Here is a 23,520-nt window from a genome sequence, read left to right on the forward strand (position 1 = left end):
CAGAGCTGGGCTTAACGGAAAAAAGCCTGAAAAAAGCCATTGCTTAAAGAAAAAAATAAGCAAACATGTTTGGTGTTCGACAAAAGGCATGTGGGAGACTCCCAAACATATGGAAGAAGGTACTCTGGTCAGATGAGACTAAAATTGAGGTTTTTAGCCATCAAGGAAAACGCTATGTCTGTCGCAAACCCAACACCCCTCATCACCCTGAGAACACCAATCCAATTGAGAATCTGTGGTATGACTTAAAGATTGCTGTACACCAGCGGAACCCATCCAACTTAAAGGAGCTGGAGCAGTTTTGCCTTGAAGAATGGGCAAAAATCCCAGTGGATAGATGTGCCAAGCGTATAGAGAATTACCCCAAGAGACTTGCAGCTGTAATTGCTGCAAAAGGTGGCTCTACAAAGTATTGACTTTGGGGGGGTGAATAGTTATGCACGCTCTAGTTCTTTTTTTTTGGTCTTGTTTGTTTCACACAAAAAAAATATTTTGCATCTTCAAAGTTGTAGGCATGTTGTGTAAATCAAATGATACAAACCCCCAACAAATCAAGGTTGTAAGGCAACAAAATAGGAAAAATGCCAAGGAGGGTGAATACTTTCGCAAACCACTGTAGATGGAAAGCTACTGAGGATGGTAGCTGACTCTATAGCCACTCCTATCTGTCATATCTTTCATCTGAGCCTAGAGGAAAGTCTTTGTCCTCAGGCCTGGAGGGAAGCCAAAGTAATTCCGCTACCCAAGAATGGTAAAGCGGCCTTTACTGTTTCTAACAGTAGACCTAGAAGCTTGCTGCCAGCTCTTAGCAAACTGTTGGAAAAAATGGTGTTTGACCAAATACAATGCTATTTATCTGTAAATAAATTAACAAGACTTACAACATGCTTATAGGGAAGGGCACTCAACATGTACTGCACTGACACAAATGACTGGTGATTGGTTGAAAGAAATTGATAATAAGAAGATTGTGGGATCTGTACTGTTAGATTTCAGTGCAGCCTTTGATATTATTAACCATAACCTGCTGTTGAAAAAACCTGTGTTATGGCTTTTCAACCTCTGCCATATCGTGGATTCAGAGCTATCTAATATAACTCAGAGAGTTTTCTTTAATGGAAGCTTCTCTAATGTCAAATATGTAAAGTGTGGTGTACCACAGGGCAGCTCTCTAGGCCCTCTACTCTTTTCTATTTTTACCAATGACCTGCCACTGGCATTAAACAAAGCATGTGGGTCCATGTATGCAGATGATTCAACCATATACGCATCAGCAACCACAGCCAATGAAGTCACCGAAACCCTTAACAAAGAGTTGCAGTCTGTTTTGGAGTGGGTGGCCACTAATAAACTGGTTCTGAATGTCTCTAAAACTAAGAGCATTGTATTTGGTACAAATCATTCCCTAAGTTCTAGACCTCAGCTGAATCTGGTAATGAATGGTGTGGCTGTTGAACAAATTGAGGAGATTAAATTACTTGGTGTTACCTTCGATTGTAAAATGTCATGGTCAAAACATATAGATTCAATGGTTGTAAAGATAGGGAGAGGTCTGTCCGTAATAAAGAAATGCTCTGCTTTTTTGACACCACACTCCAAAAAGCAAGTTCTGCAGGCTCTAGTTTTGTCTAATCTTGATTATTGTCCAGTGCTGTAAGGAAAGACCTAGTTAAGCTGCAGCTGGCCCAAAACAGAGCGGCACGTCTTGCTCTTCATTGTAATCAGAGGGCTGATATAAATACTATGCATGCCAGTCTCTCTTGGCTAAGAGTTGAGGAGAGACTGACTGCATCACTTCTTCTTTTTATAAGAAACATTAATGTGTTGAAAATCCCAAATTGTTTGCATAGTCAACTTACACACACACTTACCCCACCAGACATGCCACCAGGGGTCTTTTCACAGTCCCCAAATCCAGGGGTCTTTTCACAGTCCTCCGTTCCATCTCACATTGCGCAAATAAACAGCAAACCTGGTTTCAAAAAACAGATCAAGCAACACCTCACGGCACAACGCCTCTCCCCTATTTGACCTAGATAGTTTGTGTGTATGTATTGATATGTAGGCTACGTGTGCCTTTAAAAAAAAATGTATAAATGTATGTAGTTCTGTCCTTGAGCTGTTCTTGTCTATTAATGTTCTGTATTATGTCATGCTTCATGTTTTGTGTGGACCCCAGGAAGAGTAGCTGCTGCTTTTGCAACAGCTAATGGGCATCCTAATAAAATACCAATACCAATATATATATACTGTATAGTTGAGCATTTACACATTGCACATACTTGCAGATGTACAGACCCACAGATGACAGAGCTCAGACCATGACAACTGGGCTCCTGCTTCCAGCAGCATTTGTATTCCATGACAAATATGACATTCCACATTGCAAGTGGTAGCCTTTTGTGTCCTGGAATTCTGCAATGTGATTTCTGACCTTAATTCTCTGATCAATGCAATTAATCTTGCTCTGAAATTCAAAACATGTTGATCTCATTGTCATGTTGGCTAATTTATTAAGCGCTTATTTACTCAAAATATATATTTAATTACAATCAGCACGTGGGTATATAAGGGGTTGTGGATACAGTGTCATAGAATTCTTTAGTAGCTTTTTTTAATATAGAGATTATTCAACAACCAAAGTTTCTTTAGGATTAAAACCAAATAAATTGTTTATTATAATACATTTGCTATAACACTGTGCAATTCACATTGTTGGAGTGTTCCATTGAGAGCACAGTCTTCATTTTGTTTGCATAAAAAAAATAAGTGAGATTCACTCCACTTTCCTCAAGAATATACCCCCATAAACGTTGTCAGTGTATAATGGATATAGGCCGATTTAGCAGCAGACTGTCATAGGTAATGCCAATGACAACAATTTAGCTTTGCTCTCAAATACAGTACAGTAGCCTATAAACATCCTGATTCAGTGGGTCCTTTAATTGAACATACCCGTTGCTTCTTGACATTTGTGATATAAATTATATATTTTTAACATGAGAAAGCACCCTTTTGAAAATAACATAGGTTTTGCTAAAAAAAAAGGAAATATAATGTTCCTGATGATCAGAAGTACAACTTGTGCCAAGTTGCCTATAAAATAATTACAGTCTATTTACAAAAAGAAAGAGCTTCAGTAATTTAATAACAGCATTAGCTAAAGAGATAGTTTGGGGGATGTGTCCTAGTATGTGTCCATTTGCTGAGAGAAGCTTCACCCAGCAGCCTTCAATACATCAGCCAGTTGCCAAACAGAGGTAACTGAGGGATATGACACAAGCCATAAAATAAACATCGTCATGTCTTTACATTCTGTCATGTCTTTGATTGGTTTGAATGGTCGCCTGACTATCCAGAACATTTTCCTCAGTAAACCCTTTCCTAACCATGGACGAGGATGAAGGGTGGTGATAGGTGGTCGGAAACAAGCACGTTCCAGGAATGTATATTAAAAAAAAGAAAAAAACATACTCATGTCACAAAGTGAACCCCCAAGCACAGCGACTTTCTCAAGCTGGTCGTCACGCCCTCAAGCTGGTCGTCACGACATCTCTCTCGGAAGACGGCATGTCAATAAAAATCGTACTTACAAAAAAGGAAAAAAATTAACAAAAAGGAGGCGAGGAAATGTAAAAAGTAAAACCTAAATGACAAAGAACCTTAAAACGCCCTGGAAATGTCTTCAGTCCATTCACTGTACACAGTAACAATAGTTTCCCTCCTTTCTCCTTGTGTGTTCTGGCTGATTGGAGAACGGTGATTATTGTGTGACGTTCTGGCTACGGACCAAACGGATGCCTTCTGAAGGGTTATAAGGCTCTTAACAAGGAGTCGTTGAACACAGGTTTGTGTTACTAACACATGGATCTGGTTGGATGAGTTTGAACAGTCCATGTTTGGTGCCAGATGATGATGAAGGAGGAGGAGGAGGAAGAAGAGGTCAGGATAGCAGAAGATGACACCGGCGACCTCACGTGGACTTCTGCCGATAGTGAAGGGTTAGGTCTCCGCCGCTCTTCCAGATAAAATGCTTGACCGTCCGCAGATCCATGTTGGGATCCAATACCTACAGACAACGAAAAGTGGGAACATATATCAATACATTTTAGTCATTTAGCAGACGCTCTTATCTAGAGCGACTTACAGTTAGTGTATTCATCTTAAGATAGCTAGGTGGGACAACCAAATCTCACAGGCATAGTAAGTACAGTTTGCCTCAAAGTAGCTGTCAGCAAAGTCAGAGCTAGAAGGGTTTCAGGTGCTTTCGGTAGATGGGCAGGGACTCTAATACAAGAAGTAACACAAATGCAGCACGTGGGGACTGTCCCGTATAAGCGTACAGTACCTGGTCCTGACAGAGCAGCTCAATCTTCTCCTCGGCCAGCATGGCCACGTCCTCCTCCTCCTTCTGCTCGCTGGGCTTCTCGTTGTTCCCCGAGGTCCCCGTCTGAGACTCGTTGTCCAGGTTGATGATCTTCTCGTATACGTGCTCCATCACCTTCCTCACCTGGAGCATGTCGCTGGCCGACAGGCGGTCCCTACGGAAGAACCACAACGTTGGAATATAATTTCAAGCTTAGAACATTGAACAGTGAGATAAATAGTTCAAGTGAATGATACCATTAGGAAAAAAAATTTGCAGGGAAGGATGAACATGCATCACTAATAGGAACAGAGAAACGGGTTCAGTCGGTTTTAAATGCTGTACTTACTTCTTTAAGGTTTTTGCACCAGAGGAAGAATGAGGCTGGAGGTAGAATGGGATTTTGTTGAATTTGGGCATGTTTTTCTAAAACACAGGGAAGAATCATACATGGGAATCATATTGTATCAACACTACACAATTAGCTATAATACTGTAATGTTGTAAGATATATATATATACACTACTGTTCAAAAGTTTGGGGTCACTTAGAAATGTCCTTGTTTTCGAAAGAAAAGCCATTTTTTTGTCCATTAAAATAACATCAAATTGATCAGAAATACAGTGTAGACATTGCTAATGTTGTAAATGGCTATTGTAGCTGGAAACTGCAGATTTTTAATGGAATATCTACATAGGCATACAGAGGCCCATTATCAGCAACCATCAGTCCTGTGTTCCAATGGCACGTTGTGTTTGCTAATCCAAGTTTATCATTTTAAAAGGCTAATTGATCATTAGAAAACCCTGCTGACCTTCTAGGCAGAGCTGCAAAGAAAAATACATATCTCAGACTGCCCATCTTAATGTTCTTTTTATTGGCCAGTCTGAGATATGGCTTTTTTCTGGCCATTTTGAGCCTGTAATCGAACCCACAATTGCTGATGCTCCAGATACTCAACTAGTAGATATTCCATAAAAAATCTGCAGTTTCCAGCTACAATAGCCATTTACAACATTAGCAATGTCTACACTGTATTTCTGATCAATTTTATGTTATTTTAATGGACAAAAAAATGGCTTTTCTTTCGAAAACAAGGACATTTCTAAGTGACCCCAAACTTCTGAACGGCAGTGTATATATTATATTTATCATTAATAAAAAGTTGAGTGCTCACATCCACGGTGATGTCGATGACCCACTGTGGCACGGTCTCGTTGAGCAACATGGACTCAGTCTCACCACCCGAGTCTCGACACAACAACCTGGAGAAAGAGAGCCTTGATTAAGCCTGAAGGTCCAAGTGGGTGGGGTTTGCACTTTTAGAAATATTCCATTGGTTCCATTACACCAGCAAAAGCTCAATTGAGTGCCGCTTAAGTACAGTATTTCAACGAAAACCAATACTATCTCCACCCATGTCGGACTATGACAGGGCAGTTTAGCACAGACTTCAATAGCAGCTTGGATGGAAAATGTTCATATTTCATGTACTGTAAGTAATGCTGTGTATTTGACCTGAATAAGGTCCTTCCCCCTGTCTCTCCAAAGATGACTGGAGTGTGAGGGGGAACCAGGAAGTAGCCGTTCCCTTTCTGTATCCTGCTCTCATGCTCCCCGTTCACTGTAGACACACACGCGCGCGCACACACACGCGCGCACACACACACACACACACACCATCAGAACATAGACTATCACTGATAGATTTCATTCAACTCAATAACGTCAGAATAATATCACAAAGGTTGTCTGCATTACATTATTAGAGTAGTATTTGCAAGTGTGTGTGTGTGTGTGTGTGTGTTTATGTGTGTGTATAACAGCCCACCGTGATTCATCTCTGTTTCTTCATCCATAGGGTTGATGTGTGTCCGAGGCCAATACTCCAGTAAGGCCTGCAGCAGCAGTCCACCCAGGTTCACTAGAAGAGAAGACAACTCTATACGGACGGTACTGCACATACACGACCACATTCAGTTTGGCTGATTAAAAAGTCAACTTGATCTTGCAAGTCAGTAACAAAAAAAAACGCTCACATTTGGGGTCAGCCCCATCAGGACTGGAGAAGCCTGCATCTTTGGCCGACACCCACGCAGCAAAGCAGTCGCTCTCATCCAGCGTGATGGTCAACATCTACCCAACGGAATATGTGCATTAGAATGCCGGCATATCACTGTTCTACCTATTGCTATTACTGTCCAAAGCTTACAACGTAAAAAGAGGGCAGGATCATCTTACCCCAGTTTTAAGATCCACAGAGAACCAGTTTGGCACATACACCATTTTAAACCTCTTTTTAATCTCTTCGTCAAACTCCATCTTTCCCAGGTCTTCCCCTTTACACGCCTGGATGAGGACAAGAGGTATTCAATCAAACAATATGGCAAACAATGGAGAGATGGAAGAGAAATGAAAGATAGCAGAGAGATGGAAGAGAACCCAAATGTAAAAGACAAAAGGCAATGGGCACGCACCTTTAAAACATCCCAGTATGCAACGTTGTTGTTAGTATCTTTGGTTAGTATATGTCTCTTGTCGTTCAGAATGTGGCACTGAATAATGCTGGCTCCGCCTAGTGGACAGAAATACACACAACACCCATTTAGGCCTAGAACATACATAGTGTACAAAACATTAAGAACACCTTCCTAATATTGAGTTGCCCCCCCCATGGACTCTACAAGGTGTCGAAAGCGTTCCACAGGGATGTTGGCCCATGTTGACTCCAATGCTTCCCACAGTTGTGTCAAGTTCGCTGGATGTCCTTTGGGTGGTGGACCACTCTTGATACACACGGGAAACGGTTGAGCGTGAAAAACCCAACAGCATTGCAGTTCTTGACACAAACCGGTGCGCCTGGCACCTACTTCCATACCCCGTTCAAAGGCACTTAAATATTTTGTCTTGCCCATTCACCCTCTGAATGGCACACATACACAATCCGTCTCAATTGCCTCAAGGCTTAAAAATCCTTCTTTAACCTGTCTCTTCCTCTTCATATACACTGATTGAAGTATATTTAACAAGTGACATCAATAAGGGATCATAGCTTTCACCTGGTCAGTCTGTCATGGAAAGAGCAGAATGTTTTGTACACTCAGTGTACAGTATCTGTTATATTCTAAATACCTTCAGAATTTGCAATGCAAAGATTATTGGGAGACTTGTGAAGTGAAATGTTTACCTTTAACAACCTGGTCGGGCTGTGTGCAGAGAGGCGTCAGGGGAGTAGTGCAGTCGTTGTCGTAATCTCCAGATGCTCTGAAATTATGAATTCCCTTCAGAGACTGCAATGAATCACGACAGGAAACATAAATCAGGGCGTGAACATTGCATTAAAAGTATACAGACGCAAGGTTTTCTTAGAAGAGACACAGGCTATATCTTTGTTTCTACTATGTTATGTCCAGTATAATTCTACTTCCATGTAATCCTAACATATCAACTACTCATATTAAACCTCTGTTGTTCCACTCCAGCTATGCAGCTTACCCATTTGTTGACGGTGGACTTGGTGGTGGAGACCCAGAGGGCTGTGGGGGGGTCAGCTGAGCGGTCCAGCTCCATCTGAACCAGGGAGACACAGAGCAGACACTTCAAGGTCCAATGCAGCTGTTTTTATCTCAATATCAAATCATTTCTGGGTAACAATTTAGTACCTTACTATGATTGTTTTAAATTAAAAAGGTACAAAATAAAGAAAAATAGCTTCTTAGCAAAGAGCAATTTCTCAAGCAAGAATTTTGCTAGGACTGTCTGAGTGGTCTGAGTTGGGAGGGGAAAACGGAAAACTAGCTGTTACTGCCAGAGAGGTTTGGAACTCTTTTTCTTATTGGTCAATTAACTAATTTACCACCTGGTGATGTCACCAGGCAGGCCAAATCTCCATCCTACCAAAACAGGCTGTAATTTCAGGTGGTCTTTTCAAACAGCTCTTACACTAAATGGGCACTATCATCATTTTCACAAATTCACAGTATTATTCCGACCTCATAGTGTGTACATATAAAAATAAAACAGGAAAATCACATTTTGGACTGCACTGGGCCTTTAAGGTTGAGATAAGCAAAAACATTTTTGTTAATGTTACACTGTAACATTATGACTGGACTGTATATGGCTCAAAAATACTTAAGTCCAATAAACATCTAGGCCTAATATCTACAAGTTAGCCTTTACAACTACATTTCCCAGCATGCCCTCTGCTCGGAGTATCCCAGTAACCCTCTCACCTTGAGGACAGGGGCCTTCTCCTCACAGATGAGCATGCGGAGGTCTGGGTTCCTCAGGTCGGTGCAGTAGATCTTGCGGTCGCGGCCACCAGAGTAGACGTGCGTGAAGGCCTCGTTGACCTGCAGGGCCCACACGCCCTCATCGTGCACCCGGTAGGTAGCGATGCACCGCTGCTGCCCCAGCGACCACAACCGGATGGTCCCATCCGAGCTGCCCGAGAGACACTGGGCGGGAAAAGTGAGCTGTAACATTAGGAATGCTAAATTCCCCAAACGTTCAAAATCCCTGTTGAAAATTCCAGGTTGGAGGCTTCCCTCGCAGTTTATTCCCTGCTGATTCCAGAAATCCACCAAATGTTTTTTTGTTTTTGTTTAAGTCCTCTTTATCCTTATATGAGGCATAAGGCTTCCACAAAAGAGTACCATTGTGGCTGACATTTTTAAGGGTGAGCGACAAGATGAGATTTCTAAGGGCCATCCTTACCTGAGTGCCATCCCTGTTTAGCAGTAATGATTTGACGTTGTCTGTGTGACCTTTCAACTTCATCAGTTTGGCACAGGTTCGAGGATCCCAGACTCTCAGTACCTTTAAAATGATACATTCACTCTTTATTATTTATGAGGTATATGAAAAAAAATTAAACGGCTGCATTGGACCTTTAAACACATCTCAATTTAGAAAATGGCAGTAAAATAAATCAGCTTCAGTTAGCTGGAAGTATTATACCAATCTCATCACACCCCTGGAAATGTTAAGAATATATCAATACAAATGTGATTTAAGAACCCACCTTTTCAGTGGACCCTGACACAATGACGGTGCCCATCTGATTCATAGCCAGACTGTAGATGGAGTCTTTGTTCCCACTCAGTGAGGAGGCTGGGAGAAGACAAAAACAGCAACACTCAGGTCCGTCTCAACAGACTTCTGGTCAGTCAGTAGCACTTGAAGACCAGTAAAGATACCCAAAGCCATCATTCAAATTGATGTGTACTTCAGGACATTAACTGTATTCGAATAACCATTCTAACATACTGTATACTACATACTTAATGAGTATATACTACATACTATTAGTTCATTTTAGAATCCTGTAAACGAACGGTATCCTTTCAGTTGAGTGTACTAGCGCTTCGCCTGTCTACAGGAAGTTGATGCTGTTGCTAAGCAACTTCTTGCTAGCTTGTTAGCATAACAAATACTAGCTAGACATCTTACGACTTCATTAACAATGCCCATTGAGAACGCACAATGACTATATAACTTAGTTAAGAATGACGTGAATAATCAAGTCAATAAATGTTGGGTAGTTAGTGAGATAGCATATAGTTAATATACTGGCAAGTTCGATGTATTAGTAGCCAACTAACTTTAGGTAGCTAGCTAACATAACCGTACATACGAGCAACAGCTGTAATGATATGATATGCTATGCGGTTCGTAAGGCTAGAGTAGCTAACAAATTGTCAGCCAACATAACGTGTAACGTAACTTATTTGAAAAGTCATTAGTTTATGATATTGCTCAACATTTTCTTAACATTTGTCATAATTAATTAAAGCAATAATTTGTATCCGCTCTCGTCGGACTTCGACGGCATCTTCAAATCTGAAAATGTTGTGAAGCCACGCCCATTTTCTGAAGAATTGCATTATGGGCCCTAAAAGCACAGAAATAGTGTCTACTGCTTGTATACTTCGTATTTTGGTGAATGTAGTACGACATCCGGGAACTTTTGGCATACTAACTATATCCATACTATGACCAATAAGCATACTACATACTCAATTTGCGTCACAAATAGTAGGTTAGTGCGGTTAGTATGAGTATTCGAACAAAGCTATTGTCTTCAACGACCGATTCCTCCAGATATACAGTACATCTATCTATATCTGTACAGTACATTCCAAGTAGTCCAGTGAACATTTAAAATACTCCAGGGTGTGCCTGTGACATGGTAGCTGAGTCACTTTCATTAGGGGATGCAACAGAAAACATTTGAAAACATTTTGCAAGAGGAAAATAAAATTAGCATTTCTTATTGGAGTCCAGGTAATCCCTCCCCTGTTTAGTCATTTTTTTCAGTTTGGTGCTGAATGAACATGATCCAGATGAGAGAGCATACTCACTGGTGACTGTGTTATTGGAGGCAGTCAGTGCCGTTAGCGTGTTGACGTCCCATAGGAAGATCTGTCTGTCCAGCCCCGCTGAGGCCACCAGCTCCTTGTCCTTGGCATAGGCTAAGGCTTTGACATAGTCCTGTACAGACAAAACCATAGGGTGTTAGGCGGTCACACATAAAATATGATGCCAAGTCTCAGTGCTTTTAAATGGTTCCGATTGTGCTTTAGCCTATCCCTTGAGATGTGCATGCTAAATCTAATGTAGCTGAAGACAAAGTTGTATTGTAACTTTCGCTTGAAATATGCATTGATCTCAAAGGAAGATTTGTGTGATCACTGAAGTTATGGGTACTTATCTCAAGACAGCATTCAGGCCTTTGTGATGGGATAAGAGGTGAGGTATTTTGGAGCTATCAGTATACAGTATGGTATTGCTTACCTTGTGTGTTCGCAATGTGGACATGCAGAATCCCTTATGCGCATTCCAGACTTTCACTGTGGTGTCTGAGGAAGCAGATATCACTGGAATACAGAGAGTGAGATTATTCAAACACAGGATCAATAGGAAGAGGCAATATGGCTTTAAAAGCATCCCTTTTCAAAAGGCAAAATACTACTTCTTTATAAAAATGGCTTGCAGGCTTAACTGCACCAGACTGCAGATTGCACCTGTACACAGCCCATCTTAAATTAGCCCGCCCAACTACCTCATCCCTATATTGTTATTTATTTTGCTCATTTGTACCCCAGTATCTCTATTTGCACATCATCTCTTGCACATCTATCATTCCAGTGTTAATACTAATTGTAATTATTTTGCACTATAGCCTATTTATTGCCTTACCTCCATAACTTGCTACATTTGCACACACTGTATATATATTTTTTCTGTTGTATTTTTGACTTTGTTTTATTTTACCCCATATGTAACTCTGTCTTGTTGTTTTTATCGCACTGCTTTGCCTTATCTTGGCCAGGTCGCGTTGTAAATGAGAACTTGTTCTCAACTGGCTTACCTGGTTAAATAAAGGTGAAATAAAAAAATAAAAATAAACTGCAAAACATTCTAAATATATACAGTGCCTTCAGAAAGTATTCACACATCCTGACTTTTTTCACGTTGTTGTGTTATAACCTGAATTTAGAATGGATTACATTTAGATTTTGTCACTGATCTACACACACTCCCCAATAATCTCAAAGTGGAATTATGTTCTTAGAAATCTTTACAAATTAATTAAAAATGAAAAGCTGAAATGTCTTGAGTCAATAAGTATTCAAACTCTTTGTTATGGCAAGCCTAAATAACTTTAGGATTTTTTTTATTGACTAACCCATCGCTGTACCCCACACATTTAATTATGTGGGTCCCTCAGTCGAGCAGTGAATTTCAAACACAGATTCAACCACAAACACCAGGGATGTTTTCCAATGCCTCGCAAAGAAGGGCACCTATTGGTAGATGGGTAAAAAAAAAAGAAGACATTTAATATGCCTTTGATCGGGGTGAAGTTATAAATTACACTTCGGATGGTGTATCAATACACCCAGTGACTACAAAGATACAAGCGTCCTTCCTAACTCCGTTACCGGAGAGGAAGGAAACCGCTCAGGGATTTCACCATGAGGCCAATGGCTTTAAAATGGTTGCAGAGTATAATGGCTGTGATAGGAGAAAACTGAAGATGGATCAACAACATTGTAGTTACTCCACAATACAAAACTATACTGAACAAAAATATAAATGCAACATTCAACAGTTTCAACTATTTTACTGAGTGACACTTCATATAAGGAAATCAGTTCATTAGGCCCTAATCTATGAATTTCACATGAGTGGGCAGGGGCGTAGCCATGGGTGAGCCTGGGAGAGCATAGGCCCACCCACTGGGGAGCCAGGCCCAGCCATTCAGAATGAGTTTTTCCCCACAAAAGGGCTTTATTACATACAGAGATACTCCTCTGTTTCATCAGCTGGGGTGGCTGGTCTCAGACAATCCCACAGGTGAAAAAGCCGGATGTGGAGGTCCTTGGCTGGCGTGGTTACACGTGGTCTGCGGTTGTGGGGCTGTTGGACGTACTGCCAGATTCTCTAAAACGATGTTGGAGGCGGCTTATGGTAGATAAATAAACATTACATTATCTGGCAACAGCTCTGGTGGACATTCCTGCAGTCAGCATGCCAATTGAGACATCTGTGGCATTGTGTTGTGTGACAAAACTGCACATTTTAGAGTTGCCCTTTTATTGTCCCCAGCACAAGGTGCACCTGTGTAATGATCATGCTGTTTAATCAGCTTCTTGATATGCCACACCTGTCAGGTGGATGGATTATCTTGGCAAAGGAGAAATGCTCACTAACAGGGATGTAAACAAATGTGTGCACAACATTGTTGAAAGATAAGCTTTTTGTGCGTATGGAACATTTTGGGGATCATCAAACATGGGACCAACACTTTACATGTTGCGTTTATTTTTGTTCAGTATAAATGACAGAGTGAAAAGAAGGAAGCCTGTACAGAATACAAATATTCCAAAACATGCATCCTGTTTGCAATAAGGCACTAAAGTAATACTGCAAAGAACTGAGCTTTTTGTTTGGGGCAAATCCAACACAATACATCACTGAGTACCATTCTTCATATTTTCAAGCATGGTGGTGGCTGCATCATGTTATAGGTATACTTGTCATCGGCAAGGACTAGGGAGTTTCTTAGGATAAGAAACAAACGGAATAGAGCTAAGCACAGCCAAAGTCCTAGAGGAAAACCTGGTTCAGTCTGCTGGACAATAACCTAAAACTCAAGGCTAAATATACACTGGAGTTGCTTACCAAGACAACATTGAATGTTCCTGAGTGGCCTAGTTACAGTTTACTTAAATTGGCTTGAAAATCTATGGCAAAACTTGAAAATGGCTTACTAGCAATGATCAACAACCAACTTGACAGAGCTTGAATAGTTTAAAAAGAATAATGGCCAAATATTGTACAATCCAGGTTTGCAATGCTCTTAAGAGACTTACCCAGAAAGACTCACAGCTGTAATCGCTGCCGAAGGTGATTCTAACATGTATTGACTCAGGGGGTTGAATACTTTTTAATCAAAAATATATTTGTGATTTTTTCTTCCACTTCGACAAAGTATTTTGTGTAGATCATTGACAAAAAATGACAATTAGATCAATTTTAATCGCACTTTGTAACAAAGGAAATGTGGAAAAAGTCAAGGGTTGTGAAAACATTCTGTAGGCACTGTACAAGCAAATATCCACAAAAATGGTTTTGCCAATTTGCATGTGATGGAATTGTCCTAAAATGTGGTTGCATTTCAGTGATAATTCTTTAATAATAAAAAATATAGGCTATCCATTCTGAGGGTTAGGGCTCTGTTCGACACTGTTCTCAGACAATTTAACCCCTTAAACGCTGGTTTAACACATCACACTGACTCACATGTCTTCCCATTGCAACAGAGGACGATGTCATTGACCCAGTCCGTGTGGTGTTCCATCGACGCAATGTACGGGTCCTGCTCCAATAAAGAAGGCTTATGCTGCAATATCAGTGGGTTTATGCAAGTATTCTATGACAATCAATTACAATAACAGCACAACAAAAAGTCTGGAGCTTTTCATTTGAACATTGACCATAGGTATTGTTCTGTACATCTATGCATCTGACATATCAGCTCTTTCTCAATTCTTCTTTCCTCGACACCTCACATCCCCCGATATTGGAGAAGAAAGTCAGAGGGGAGGGCCTCTCCTCCAATACAGTTGAAAAGTAGGAAAAGAGATAGGATGAAAGCAATCAACACATTTTGACTTTGTGGATGTGTTATTTAGTGGAAATTAGCACAGTGTGACCTAGACGGAAAGGTTTCAAGTGGTCAAGATAGGATGGCATCCTGCCAAGTTAAGTGTGTAGGTGACGGACAGGTTACCTTGTGCTGGTTGACGCTCCATATCCTAATGATGGAGTCTCGGCCAGCTGTGAAGAGGCGGGTCAAGGCCGGGTCGAGCTGCAGGGCATTCACCCCATTGCGGTTATACTTCTCCACCTCATCCCTAATCACATACGATACCTGCACATAGAATTGGATATGAGTGCAATTTGAACCACATAACAATAAAATGAAGATGGTACTGGGGTTGTTTCTGGAGAATCCTTGACATTGATTTTTATGAGTTACTGTTCATATAAGGAAATCAGTCGATTGAAATAAATTCATTAGGCCCTAATCTATGGATTTCAGATGACTGGGAAAACATGGAGTGCACGGTTGGACGTACTGCCAAATTCTCTAAAACAATGTTGGAGGCGGCTTATGGTAGATAAATGAACATTCAATTCTCTGGCAACAGCTCTGGTGGACATTCCTGCAATCAGCATGCCAATTGCACACTCCCTCAAAACTTGAGACATCAGTGGCATTGTGTTGTGTGACAAAACTGTACATTTTAGAGGGGCCTTTTATTGTCCCCAGCACAAGGTGCACCTGTGTAATGATAATGCGGTTTAATCAGCGTCTTGATATGCCACACCTGTCAGGTGGATGGATTATCTTGGCAAAGGAGAAATGCTCACTAACAGGGATGTAAACAAATTTGTCCACAACATTTTAGAGAAATAAGGTTTTGGGGATCTTTTATTTCACCTCATGAAACATTGGACCAACACTTTACACGTTGCGTTTATATTTTTGTTCAGTATATAATAACATGTAGGCACTGGTCTTGGCACTGTTGCTGAAACCTCTCAAGTGTCATAAATGGCTTGTAAACACTGGTAATGTATATTGGTCAAGGATATACTGTATGTTGAAATGGATTATGGTACTTATGTAAATTACGCTAAACCAGGGGTGTCAGGTGTGGTAATTGTCAGTTATAGGAAGTCCAGCCGTTTGCTGCTCATATTCATCCATAGATAAATATTAACCTTCCAATTAAACACATAGTCTAAATGTATGTTCTGAGAGACCATAGCCTGTTGACAGACATTGATGTTATAATTGCACTATATTCAGATTGCCGTGGCTCTGCAATGGCATGCAAATGGATTTCCAGGTGCAGCATATACATTTGCAGATATCTACAGTGACTTCAGAAAGTATTCACACCTCTTGACTTCCGTTGTCTTACAGCCTGAATTTAAAATGGATTAAATTGAGATTTTGTGCCACTGATCTACACACAATACTCCACAATGTCAAAGTGGAATTTTGTTTTGAGATAATTTTTTAACAAATTAATAAAAAAAATGTAAAGCTGGTATGTTTTGAGTCAATAAGTATTCAACCCCCTCGTTATGCCAAGCCTAAATAAGATCAGGAGTAAAAATGTGCTTACCAAGTCACATAATAAGTTGAATAGACTCACTCATAAAAAAACATTATTTTTAAATGACTACCCCATCTCTGTACACCACACACATACAATGATCTGTGAGGTCCGTCAGTCGAGTAGAGAATTTCAAGCACAGATTCAACCATGAAGACCAGGGTGGTTTTCCAATGCCTCGCAAAGAAGGGCACCTATTGGTAGATGGGTAAAAAACAGCTGACATTGAATATCCCTTTGAGCATTGTGAAGTTATTAATTAGGCTTTGGATGGTGTTTCAATACACCCAGTCACTACAAAGATACAGGTGTCATTCCTAACTCAGTTCCCATTTTCAAGCATGGTGGTGGCTGCATCATGTTATGGATATGCTCCTCATCGGCAAGGACTAGGGATTTTTTTAGGAGGATAAAAACAAATGGAATAGAGATAAGCACAGGCTAAATCCTAGAGGAAATCCTGGTTCAGCCTGGTTTCCAACAGAAACTGGGAGACAAATCCACCTTTCAGCAGGACAATAACTTAAAACTCAAGGCCAAATATACACTGGATTTGCTTACCAAGACAATATTGAATGTTCCTGAGTGGCCTAGTTACAGTTTTGACTTAAATCGGCTTGACAATCCATGGCAAGACTTGAAAATGGCTGACCAACTTGACAGAGCTTGAAGAGTTACAAAAAATATATAAATGGGCAAATATTGTATAATCCAGGTGTGCAAAACTCTTAAAGATTTAACCAGAAAGACTCACAGCTGTAATCGCTGCCAAAGGTGATTCTAACATGTATTGACTCAGGGGGTTGAATACTAATCTAATCTCTGTGTTAGTGTTTTATCTTTCATTAATAAAAAATACAAAAACTGACAATAGAATATTTTGTGTAGATCCTTAAAAAAAGAGAAGTCAATTAAATCAATTTTAATCCCAATTTGTAACAACAAAATGTGGAAAAAGTCAAGGGGTGTGAATACTTCGAAGGCAATGTACATACAAACAAACAAAGTAAATCATATTGCATCAGGGGACAAGGACACTAACTTGTTGACCATCATTGAACATACTGCATGCCATCATTCGTAAAGCATGTGTGTGACAGGAGTTTGCTGACGTCGGGCAAAAAAGGATCAAGCCTATGCAATTGTAATCGGACAAAAATAATTGCACCATCCGACTGGTTAAATACCACTAAAGGGGATGTGATTTTCTAGCTAGCTCGTGATGTGATGGTGGGCGCGGGGGAAATCTTCAATGTCTCTAGTTAGCTGCAATAACAACGCCACATAATCCCACGTTCACATGCAAATCCCTTGACCACCCATTAAACCCGAGACACGGTCTCGGTCAACCGAATTCAGTAATTTGCAGCGGGCCGCAGAATCTATTGAGTAGCAGCAAGCTAAACTAGCTAGCTCTCTTCTAGAATTACAATGCCAGAGCCAAGGGAGGAGTGACCGGCTGCACTTGCCCGCCACACGTTGAGTGTTCAAAGACATCCATGGATGAGCAGGCAAAATATACATCTCCACGGATAAGTATCGTGTATGAATGCAAGTTGGAAAATCTTTACTGCATGACAAGATAGATACATCAGTGATTTACCTGGACTTTTCTCCGCCCAGCAGCATTCTGCCTGTGATGAGTCGCCATTTTACATGATGACAGTTTGACGTCACTTCCATAAAGCGGTTGTCACTAGTTACCACAGCCACAAAGACATAAACCCCGCCTATTTCTAAAATGTTCAAATGTCTGTTTCCAGTTGTATTAGTCATATGTACAGGAAACGCATAGCATACATCATCCAACGAAATGCTTTCTCGCAGGTTCCTTCTCGACAATGCAACAACAATAAGAAATAATAAAAGATAAGAATACGAACATAAAGTAAATGTTAGTAGAATAGAATAATATATGTTAGAATAGAATAAAAAATGTTAGCATAGGTATAACACAGGAAGGCACAATGTATAGTCCAATATTTACATGTGTTTTGGGGAAGGCGGGATTGGGGGGCAAGTGTTTAAATTGAGCAGTATAATAAGAGTTTGGTAGCAGCAGTTATGATGCGTGTGTAGCATGAATGTATATCAAAGGAGGCTGGTGGGATGAGCTATAGGAGGACAGGCTCATTGTAATAGCTGGAATGGAATAAAAGGAACGGTATCAAACACATCAAACACATGGAAACCACATGTTCGACTCGTTCCATGAATTCCATTCCAGCCATTACAATGAACCTGTCCTCCTATAGCTCTTCCAACCAGCCTCCACTGATGAAGATGTGTGTGTGTGTGTGTGCATATGTCTCTGTGGGTGTGTGCATGAGTGAGTGCATGTGTGCTAAGGTCCAGAGAATAAGAGCAGGAGGTCCGTCCAGTTCAAGTGTTCAGCAGTCTGATGGCTTGAAGATAGAAACTGTCTCTGAGCCTGTTGGTGTCAGACCTCATGCTCCGATACCGTCAGCCCGACGGTAAGGGAAATAACAGCTTGTGGTGGGGTGTGTGGGGTCCTTGATGATGCTGCATGTCTTCCTCAGGCACTGTTTCGAGTAGATGTCCTGGATGGGTGGGAGCAAGGTCCCAGTGATGTACAATTTAACTTATTTAAATTAGATTTTAAACCTTAACCCTAACCTTAACCACACTGCTAACTTTATGCCCAACCCTAACCTTAAATTAAGACCAGAAAGCAATTTTTAAGATACAGCCAATTTTGACTTTGTGGCTGTGGTAACTAGTGACCCCAGAGATTATCAAGGAATTATTCGGGGTTTGAAACTATCCTGCAATCTGTATTGTACTGGAACTATTTTATTACAGCGCATGGCGCAAGTATATTCATGGCGTCATGCAAAAGATGATTGGGCAAGTCGGTCCGGGTGCATCCTTCGTAACAAGTCCAGTGAAGACAGTCTCTTGTGTTATGTTACTTATTGTTTCACCATCTGCAGCTCTGCATCTTGACGACATCAAGCTAGGTGGGTGAGATACGTCATGCTCTACGAACTGCATCCTCATGGGCCTCGATTTCACTGGTCAGCTCTGCGACCTCTCGTGTAAAAGCTGCCTGGGGGTGGAATATAACAAGCTGTTTCACCCGGAACATACTCGGCTGTAGGGTTAAAACGCATCGTGCGCATCAAGAGTCTCTGATGCCTCAAAGGCACTGAGTCAAGGTCTTTACAGTTCATTAGTGGAATAAGAAGTTTGTGATCCCTCCGCGGTGTGAATGTATCGGGGCAATCATATTCTGGCTTTAACTGTCCATCTTGTATCTGTAGTAGGACCCCACCTAACCCATTACTACTGGCATCTGCACTGACCATGGTAGGTTTTGTCATGTCATAGAATGCCAAATTCAGGTGACTCTGTGACGAGTTGCTTTACCTTCCTCAAGGCCTCCTCCTGCACTGCACTCCATGTCCATGTAACGTCACTCTTGAGCAGGTCGTTGAGTGGTTTGTTGACATCGGCTAGACCCGGCAGGTACCTGTCTAGGTAGTGAATCATACCCAACATCCTCCTCAGATCAGATACATTACTTGGCGGCTCCAGCAGGGTGATGGCCTGGATCTTGGTCTCATCAGGACATGCCATTCTCATCGATAAGAAGTGTCCTAGGTAGTTAAGCCGTTTCTGACGCAGTAGACATTTGTCTGGGTTGAGCTTCAAAACCTGCTTTCTCCAGTGTGTATAGGGTTTTCTGGAGTCTCACCTCATGATCCTCTGGCGTGTCTGAGTAAATAAGTATATCATCTTGGTCCTTCAGGAGCTCTGTCATCTCGCGCTGGAAGATTTCTGGAGCACTACTGATTCCAAATGGAAGTCTGTTGAAATAGTACCTTCCAAAAGGCGTTATGAATGTGGTAAGCTTGGCACTCTCTCTGGTTAGTGGAATCTGCCAGAAGCCACTTGCTGCATCTGAAAGCACCTTGACACCAGCCAGCTTTGGCAGGATATCGTCTATGGTGGGTAGAATGTATTTCTCCCTTCTCACTGATTTGTTTAACCTTCTCAGGTCAGCACATACCCTCCGCTGGTCTTTGTTTTTCTTGGGTACCAGAACTATAGGAGCACAGCGCTCTGTAGGCTCCCTGATCTCCGTGATCACACCACTCGCTACCATGCAGTCATGCTCCTTTTTCGCTTTGCGGCTTGGGCACTGACACACGTCTGGCTGTGTTTACACTGTAGGGCATCTTTCAGGCTTATTTTGATTGGTTTTATCTTCAGCTTGCCCACGTCTGCAGGATGAGCACTCTTGAGCTGCTCTGTGCTTTTCATCTCTTCTATTCTCTTCAACAAGACCACTGCAACGCCTAGCATTACGGCCTAGCAGATGGCTTCCATGCCACCCCTTTATCACATACACTTTGAACCTAAACCGCTGTCCTTTTTCAAATAGTAGTAACTGTAAAGTGACCCATACAGTTCAGTTTCCCCCACCGGTATGATGGTCGCCATATGGGCAGACAGAAGTTAAAACTTGCCACCTGTCCCCCTGTGAAAGGAGGGGAAAAGGGCACTGAAAATCAACATCTGTCCACCTCAGTACAGTCCACCTCAGTAATTCTAAACTGTCGAGTTTAGTTACTGTACTCTTCAGTGGTGGCATGTTTTTCAGTGTGCTAGAAATATTTTCCAATATTAAAGTCTATTGCAGTACCTTTTACTAGCAGTTTCACTGTCCGTCCATTGTTTGTCATCAAAATCTGTGACTTTTCCCAGGATATGGAACTCGTCTTCTTTTCCTCCCTCGTTGAGTGCAGTAACCTCGTTGACCACACGGCAGCGACAAACGACCACGAAATGCCCCAGCTTCCTACAGTTGCGGCATTCTACATTCTTAGCAGCACACCTGTCCTCTTTAGCATGTACCTTATCACATCTGAAGCATTGGCCCCTTTGATTTGTCCATGCCCGTTTCTGTGTCTCTGTTTCTCATTGTGCACCATGTGTTTGTATGCTATTTCACTGAGCTGTGCACCGTTAGCATTAGCCCCTTGTTCGCTAACATGCCCCTTTACTTTCTCTGACTGCCTCACAAGCTCTACCACTTTGTCGAGCGCCAAGTCAGGCATTAGTTGAAGCTTCTCTGACAACTCCTTATCTAATATCCCTATGATCAACCTGTCGCGGATATTTTCGTTCTTGGCAGTGTCGAAATCGCATGTATCAGCTAGTGCATTCGAAAAGTATTCAGACCCCTTGACTTTTTCCAAGTTTTGTTATGTTACAGCCTTATTCTAAAATGTATTAAATCTACAGACAATAGCCCATAAAGACAAAGCAAAAACAGGTTTTTATAATATTTTTGCAAATGTATAATAATAAAGAAATTGGAAATATTACATTTACATAAGTATTCAGACCCTTTACTCAGTACTTTGTTGAAGCACCTTTGGCAGCGATTACAGCCTCAAGTCTTCTTGGGTATGACGCTACAAGCTTGGCACACATGTATTTGGGGAGTTTCTCCCATTCTTCTCTGCAGATCCTCTCAAGCTCTGTCAGGTTGGATGGGGAGCGTTGCTGCACAGCTATTTTCAGGTCTCTCCAGAGATGTTCGATCGGGTTCAAGTCCGGGCTCTGGCTGGGCCACTCAAGGACTTTCAGAGACTTGTCCCGAAGTCACCCCTGCGTTGTCTTGGCTGTGTCGCCACAATCTGAGGTCCTGAGAGCTATGGAGCAGGTTTTCATCAAGGATTTCTATGTACTTTGCTCCGTTCATCTTTCCCTCAATCCTGACTAGTCTCCCAGTCCCTGCCGCTGAGAAACATCCCCACAGCATGATGCTTCCACCAATATGCTTCACCGTAGGGATGGGGCCAGGTTTCCTCCAGATGTGAAGCTTGGCATTTAGGCCAAAGAGTTCAATCTTGGTTTCATCAGACTAGAGAATCTTGTTTCTCATGGTCTGAGAGTCCTTTAGGTGCCTTTTGGCAAACTCCAAGCGGGCTGTTATGTGCCTTTTACTGAGGAGTGGCTTCCGTCGGCCACTCTACCATAAAGGCTCGATTGGTGGAGTGCTGCAGAGATGGTTGTCCTTCTGGAAGGTTCCCCCATCTCCACAGAGGAACTCTGGAGCTCTGTCAGAGTGACCATCAGGTTCCTGGTCACCTCCCAGACCAAGGCCCTTCTCCCCCGATTGCTCAGTTTGGCCGGGCGGCCAGCTCTAGGAAGAGTCTTGGTGGTTCCAAACTTCTTCCATTTAAGAATGATGGAGGCCACTGTATTCTTGGGGACCTTCAATGCTGCAGACATTTTTTGGTACCCTTCCCCAGATCTGTGCCTCGACACAATCCTGTCTCGGAGCTCTTCCTTCAACCTCATGGCTTGGTGTTTGCTCTAACATGCAATGTCAACTGTGGGACCTTATATAGACAGGTGTGTGCCTTTCCAAATCATGTCCAATCAATTGAATTGACCACAGGTGGACTCCAATCAAGTTGTAGAAACATCTCAAGGATGATCAGTGGAAACAGGATGCACCAGAGCTCAATTTTGAGACTCATAGCAGAGGGTCTGAATCTGACTTTTGTTTTTCAAATTTCACCTAAAATGACATACTCAAATCTAACTGTCTGTAGCTCAGGACCTGAAGCAAGGATATGCATATTATTGATACCATTTGAAAGGAAACACTTTGAAGTTTGTGGAAATGTAATATTAATGTAGGAGAATATAACAAATTAGATCTGGTAAAAGATAATACATTTAAAAAAACATGCATTTGTTTTTTTTGTTTTTTGCATTAGCTTTGCAATGCAAGAGAAAGGCCAGACAGTGATGTAGGAATCTTGGTGTAATTTAGATTCTGTCCACAAGATGACAGCATTGTGTGTGAACAGTTTCAGACTGATCCAGTTAAGGATTACAACACTACACAATATTTTGTATCAAGTCTGCCAGGAGTTTTCCCAAATGTCCGAATTGGTCAATTTATATATTTTCAAGTACATAACTATAGAGAACATACAAAAATGCTATGGTAATAAAAAGGAGCCAGAGACAGCAGTGGGTCAAACTGTAGAACCCAGTTTCTACATTTGAAATTAAAATTGATTTTATCAAACAAAACTATGCTACATTTGATCTCTGGGACCCTCAGGATGACAAATCAGAGCAAGATTACTGAATGTAAGTACATTATTTACCTTCAGAGGTGAATGTATCAAACCAGTTGCCATGACAAAAGTGTTTTGTTGTTGTGCACTATCCTCAAACAATAGCATGGAATGTTTTAGCTGTAATAGCTACTGTAAATTCGACAATGCAGTTAGATTAACAAGAATTTAAGCTTTCTGCCCATATAAGACATGTCTATGTCCCGGAAAGTTGGATGTTGTTTATAACGCCATTCTAGTCACATACAGTGGGGAAAAAAAGTATTTAGTCAGCCACCAATTGTGCAAGTTCTCCCACTTAAAAAGATGAGAGAGGCCTGT

At 41.4% G+C, this 23,520-nt stretch overlaps 1 protein-coding gene across 1 annotated transcript; it reads right to left on the reverse strand.

The window, feature by feature from the left end:
• Positions 1 to 3,330: 3,330 nt before the first annotated feature.
• On the reverse strand, positions 3,331 to 17,750 carry LOC121549652 (WD repeat-containing protein 48). The gene is made up of 19 exons (XM_041861441.1): positions 17,673 to 17,750; positions 14,671 to 14,811; positions 14,181 to 14,256; positions 11,166 to 11,248; positions 10,733 to 10,862; positions 9,394 to 9,482; positions 9,087 to 9,188; positions 8,603 to 8,827; positions 7,863 to 7,937; positions 7,555 to 7,657; positions 6,845 to 6,942; positions 6,609 to 6,716; positions 6,407 to 6,503; positions 6,199 to 6,291; positions 5,886 to 5,991; positions 5,545 to 5,632; positions 4,716 to 4,792; positions 4,349 to 4,541; positions 3,331 to 4,069 (listed from the first exon to the last, which is right to left on the reverse strand). Exons 1-19 carry the CDS (start codon positions 17,718 to 17,720, stop codon positions 3,974 to 3,976), a joined length of 2,028 nt encoding a protein of 675 aa, XP_041717375.1. The 5' UTR covers positions 17,721 to 17,750; the 3' UTR covers positions 3,331 to 3,973.
• Between the last annotated feature and the right edge of the window lie 5,770 nt (positions 17,751 to 23,520).

The sequence above is a fragment of the Coregonus clupeaformis genome, chromosome 34 (assembly GCF_020615455.1).
Source record: "Coregonus clupeaformis isolate EN_2021a chromosome 34, ASM2061545v1, whole genome shotgun sequence".
NCBI lineage: Eukaryota > Metazoa > Chordata > Actinopteri > Salmoniformes > Salmonidae > Coregonus > Coregonus clupeaformis.

What these genes read in the sequence shown, in the direction of transcription:
- LOC121549652 (XM_041861441.1), bottom strand. Translation starts at nt 17,720, where the DNA reads ATGGCGACTCATCACAGGCAGAATGCTGCTGGGCGGAGAAAAGTCCAG. An exon ending in CTCCAATAACACAGTCACCA is followed by an intron (nt 9,483 to 10,732) that starts GTGAGTATGCTC and finishes GTCTTCTCCCAG; the next exon opens with CCTCCTCACTGAGTGGGAAC. An exon ending in AGTCCACCGTCAACAAATGG is followed by an intron (nt 7,658 to 7,862) that starts GTAAGCTGCATA and finishes GATTCATTGCAG; the next exon opens with TCTCTGAAGGGAATTCATAA.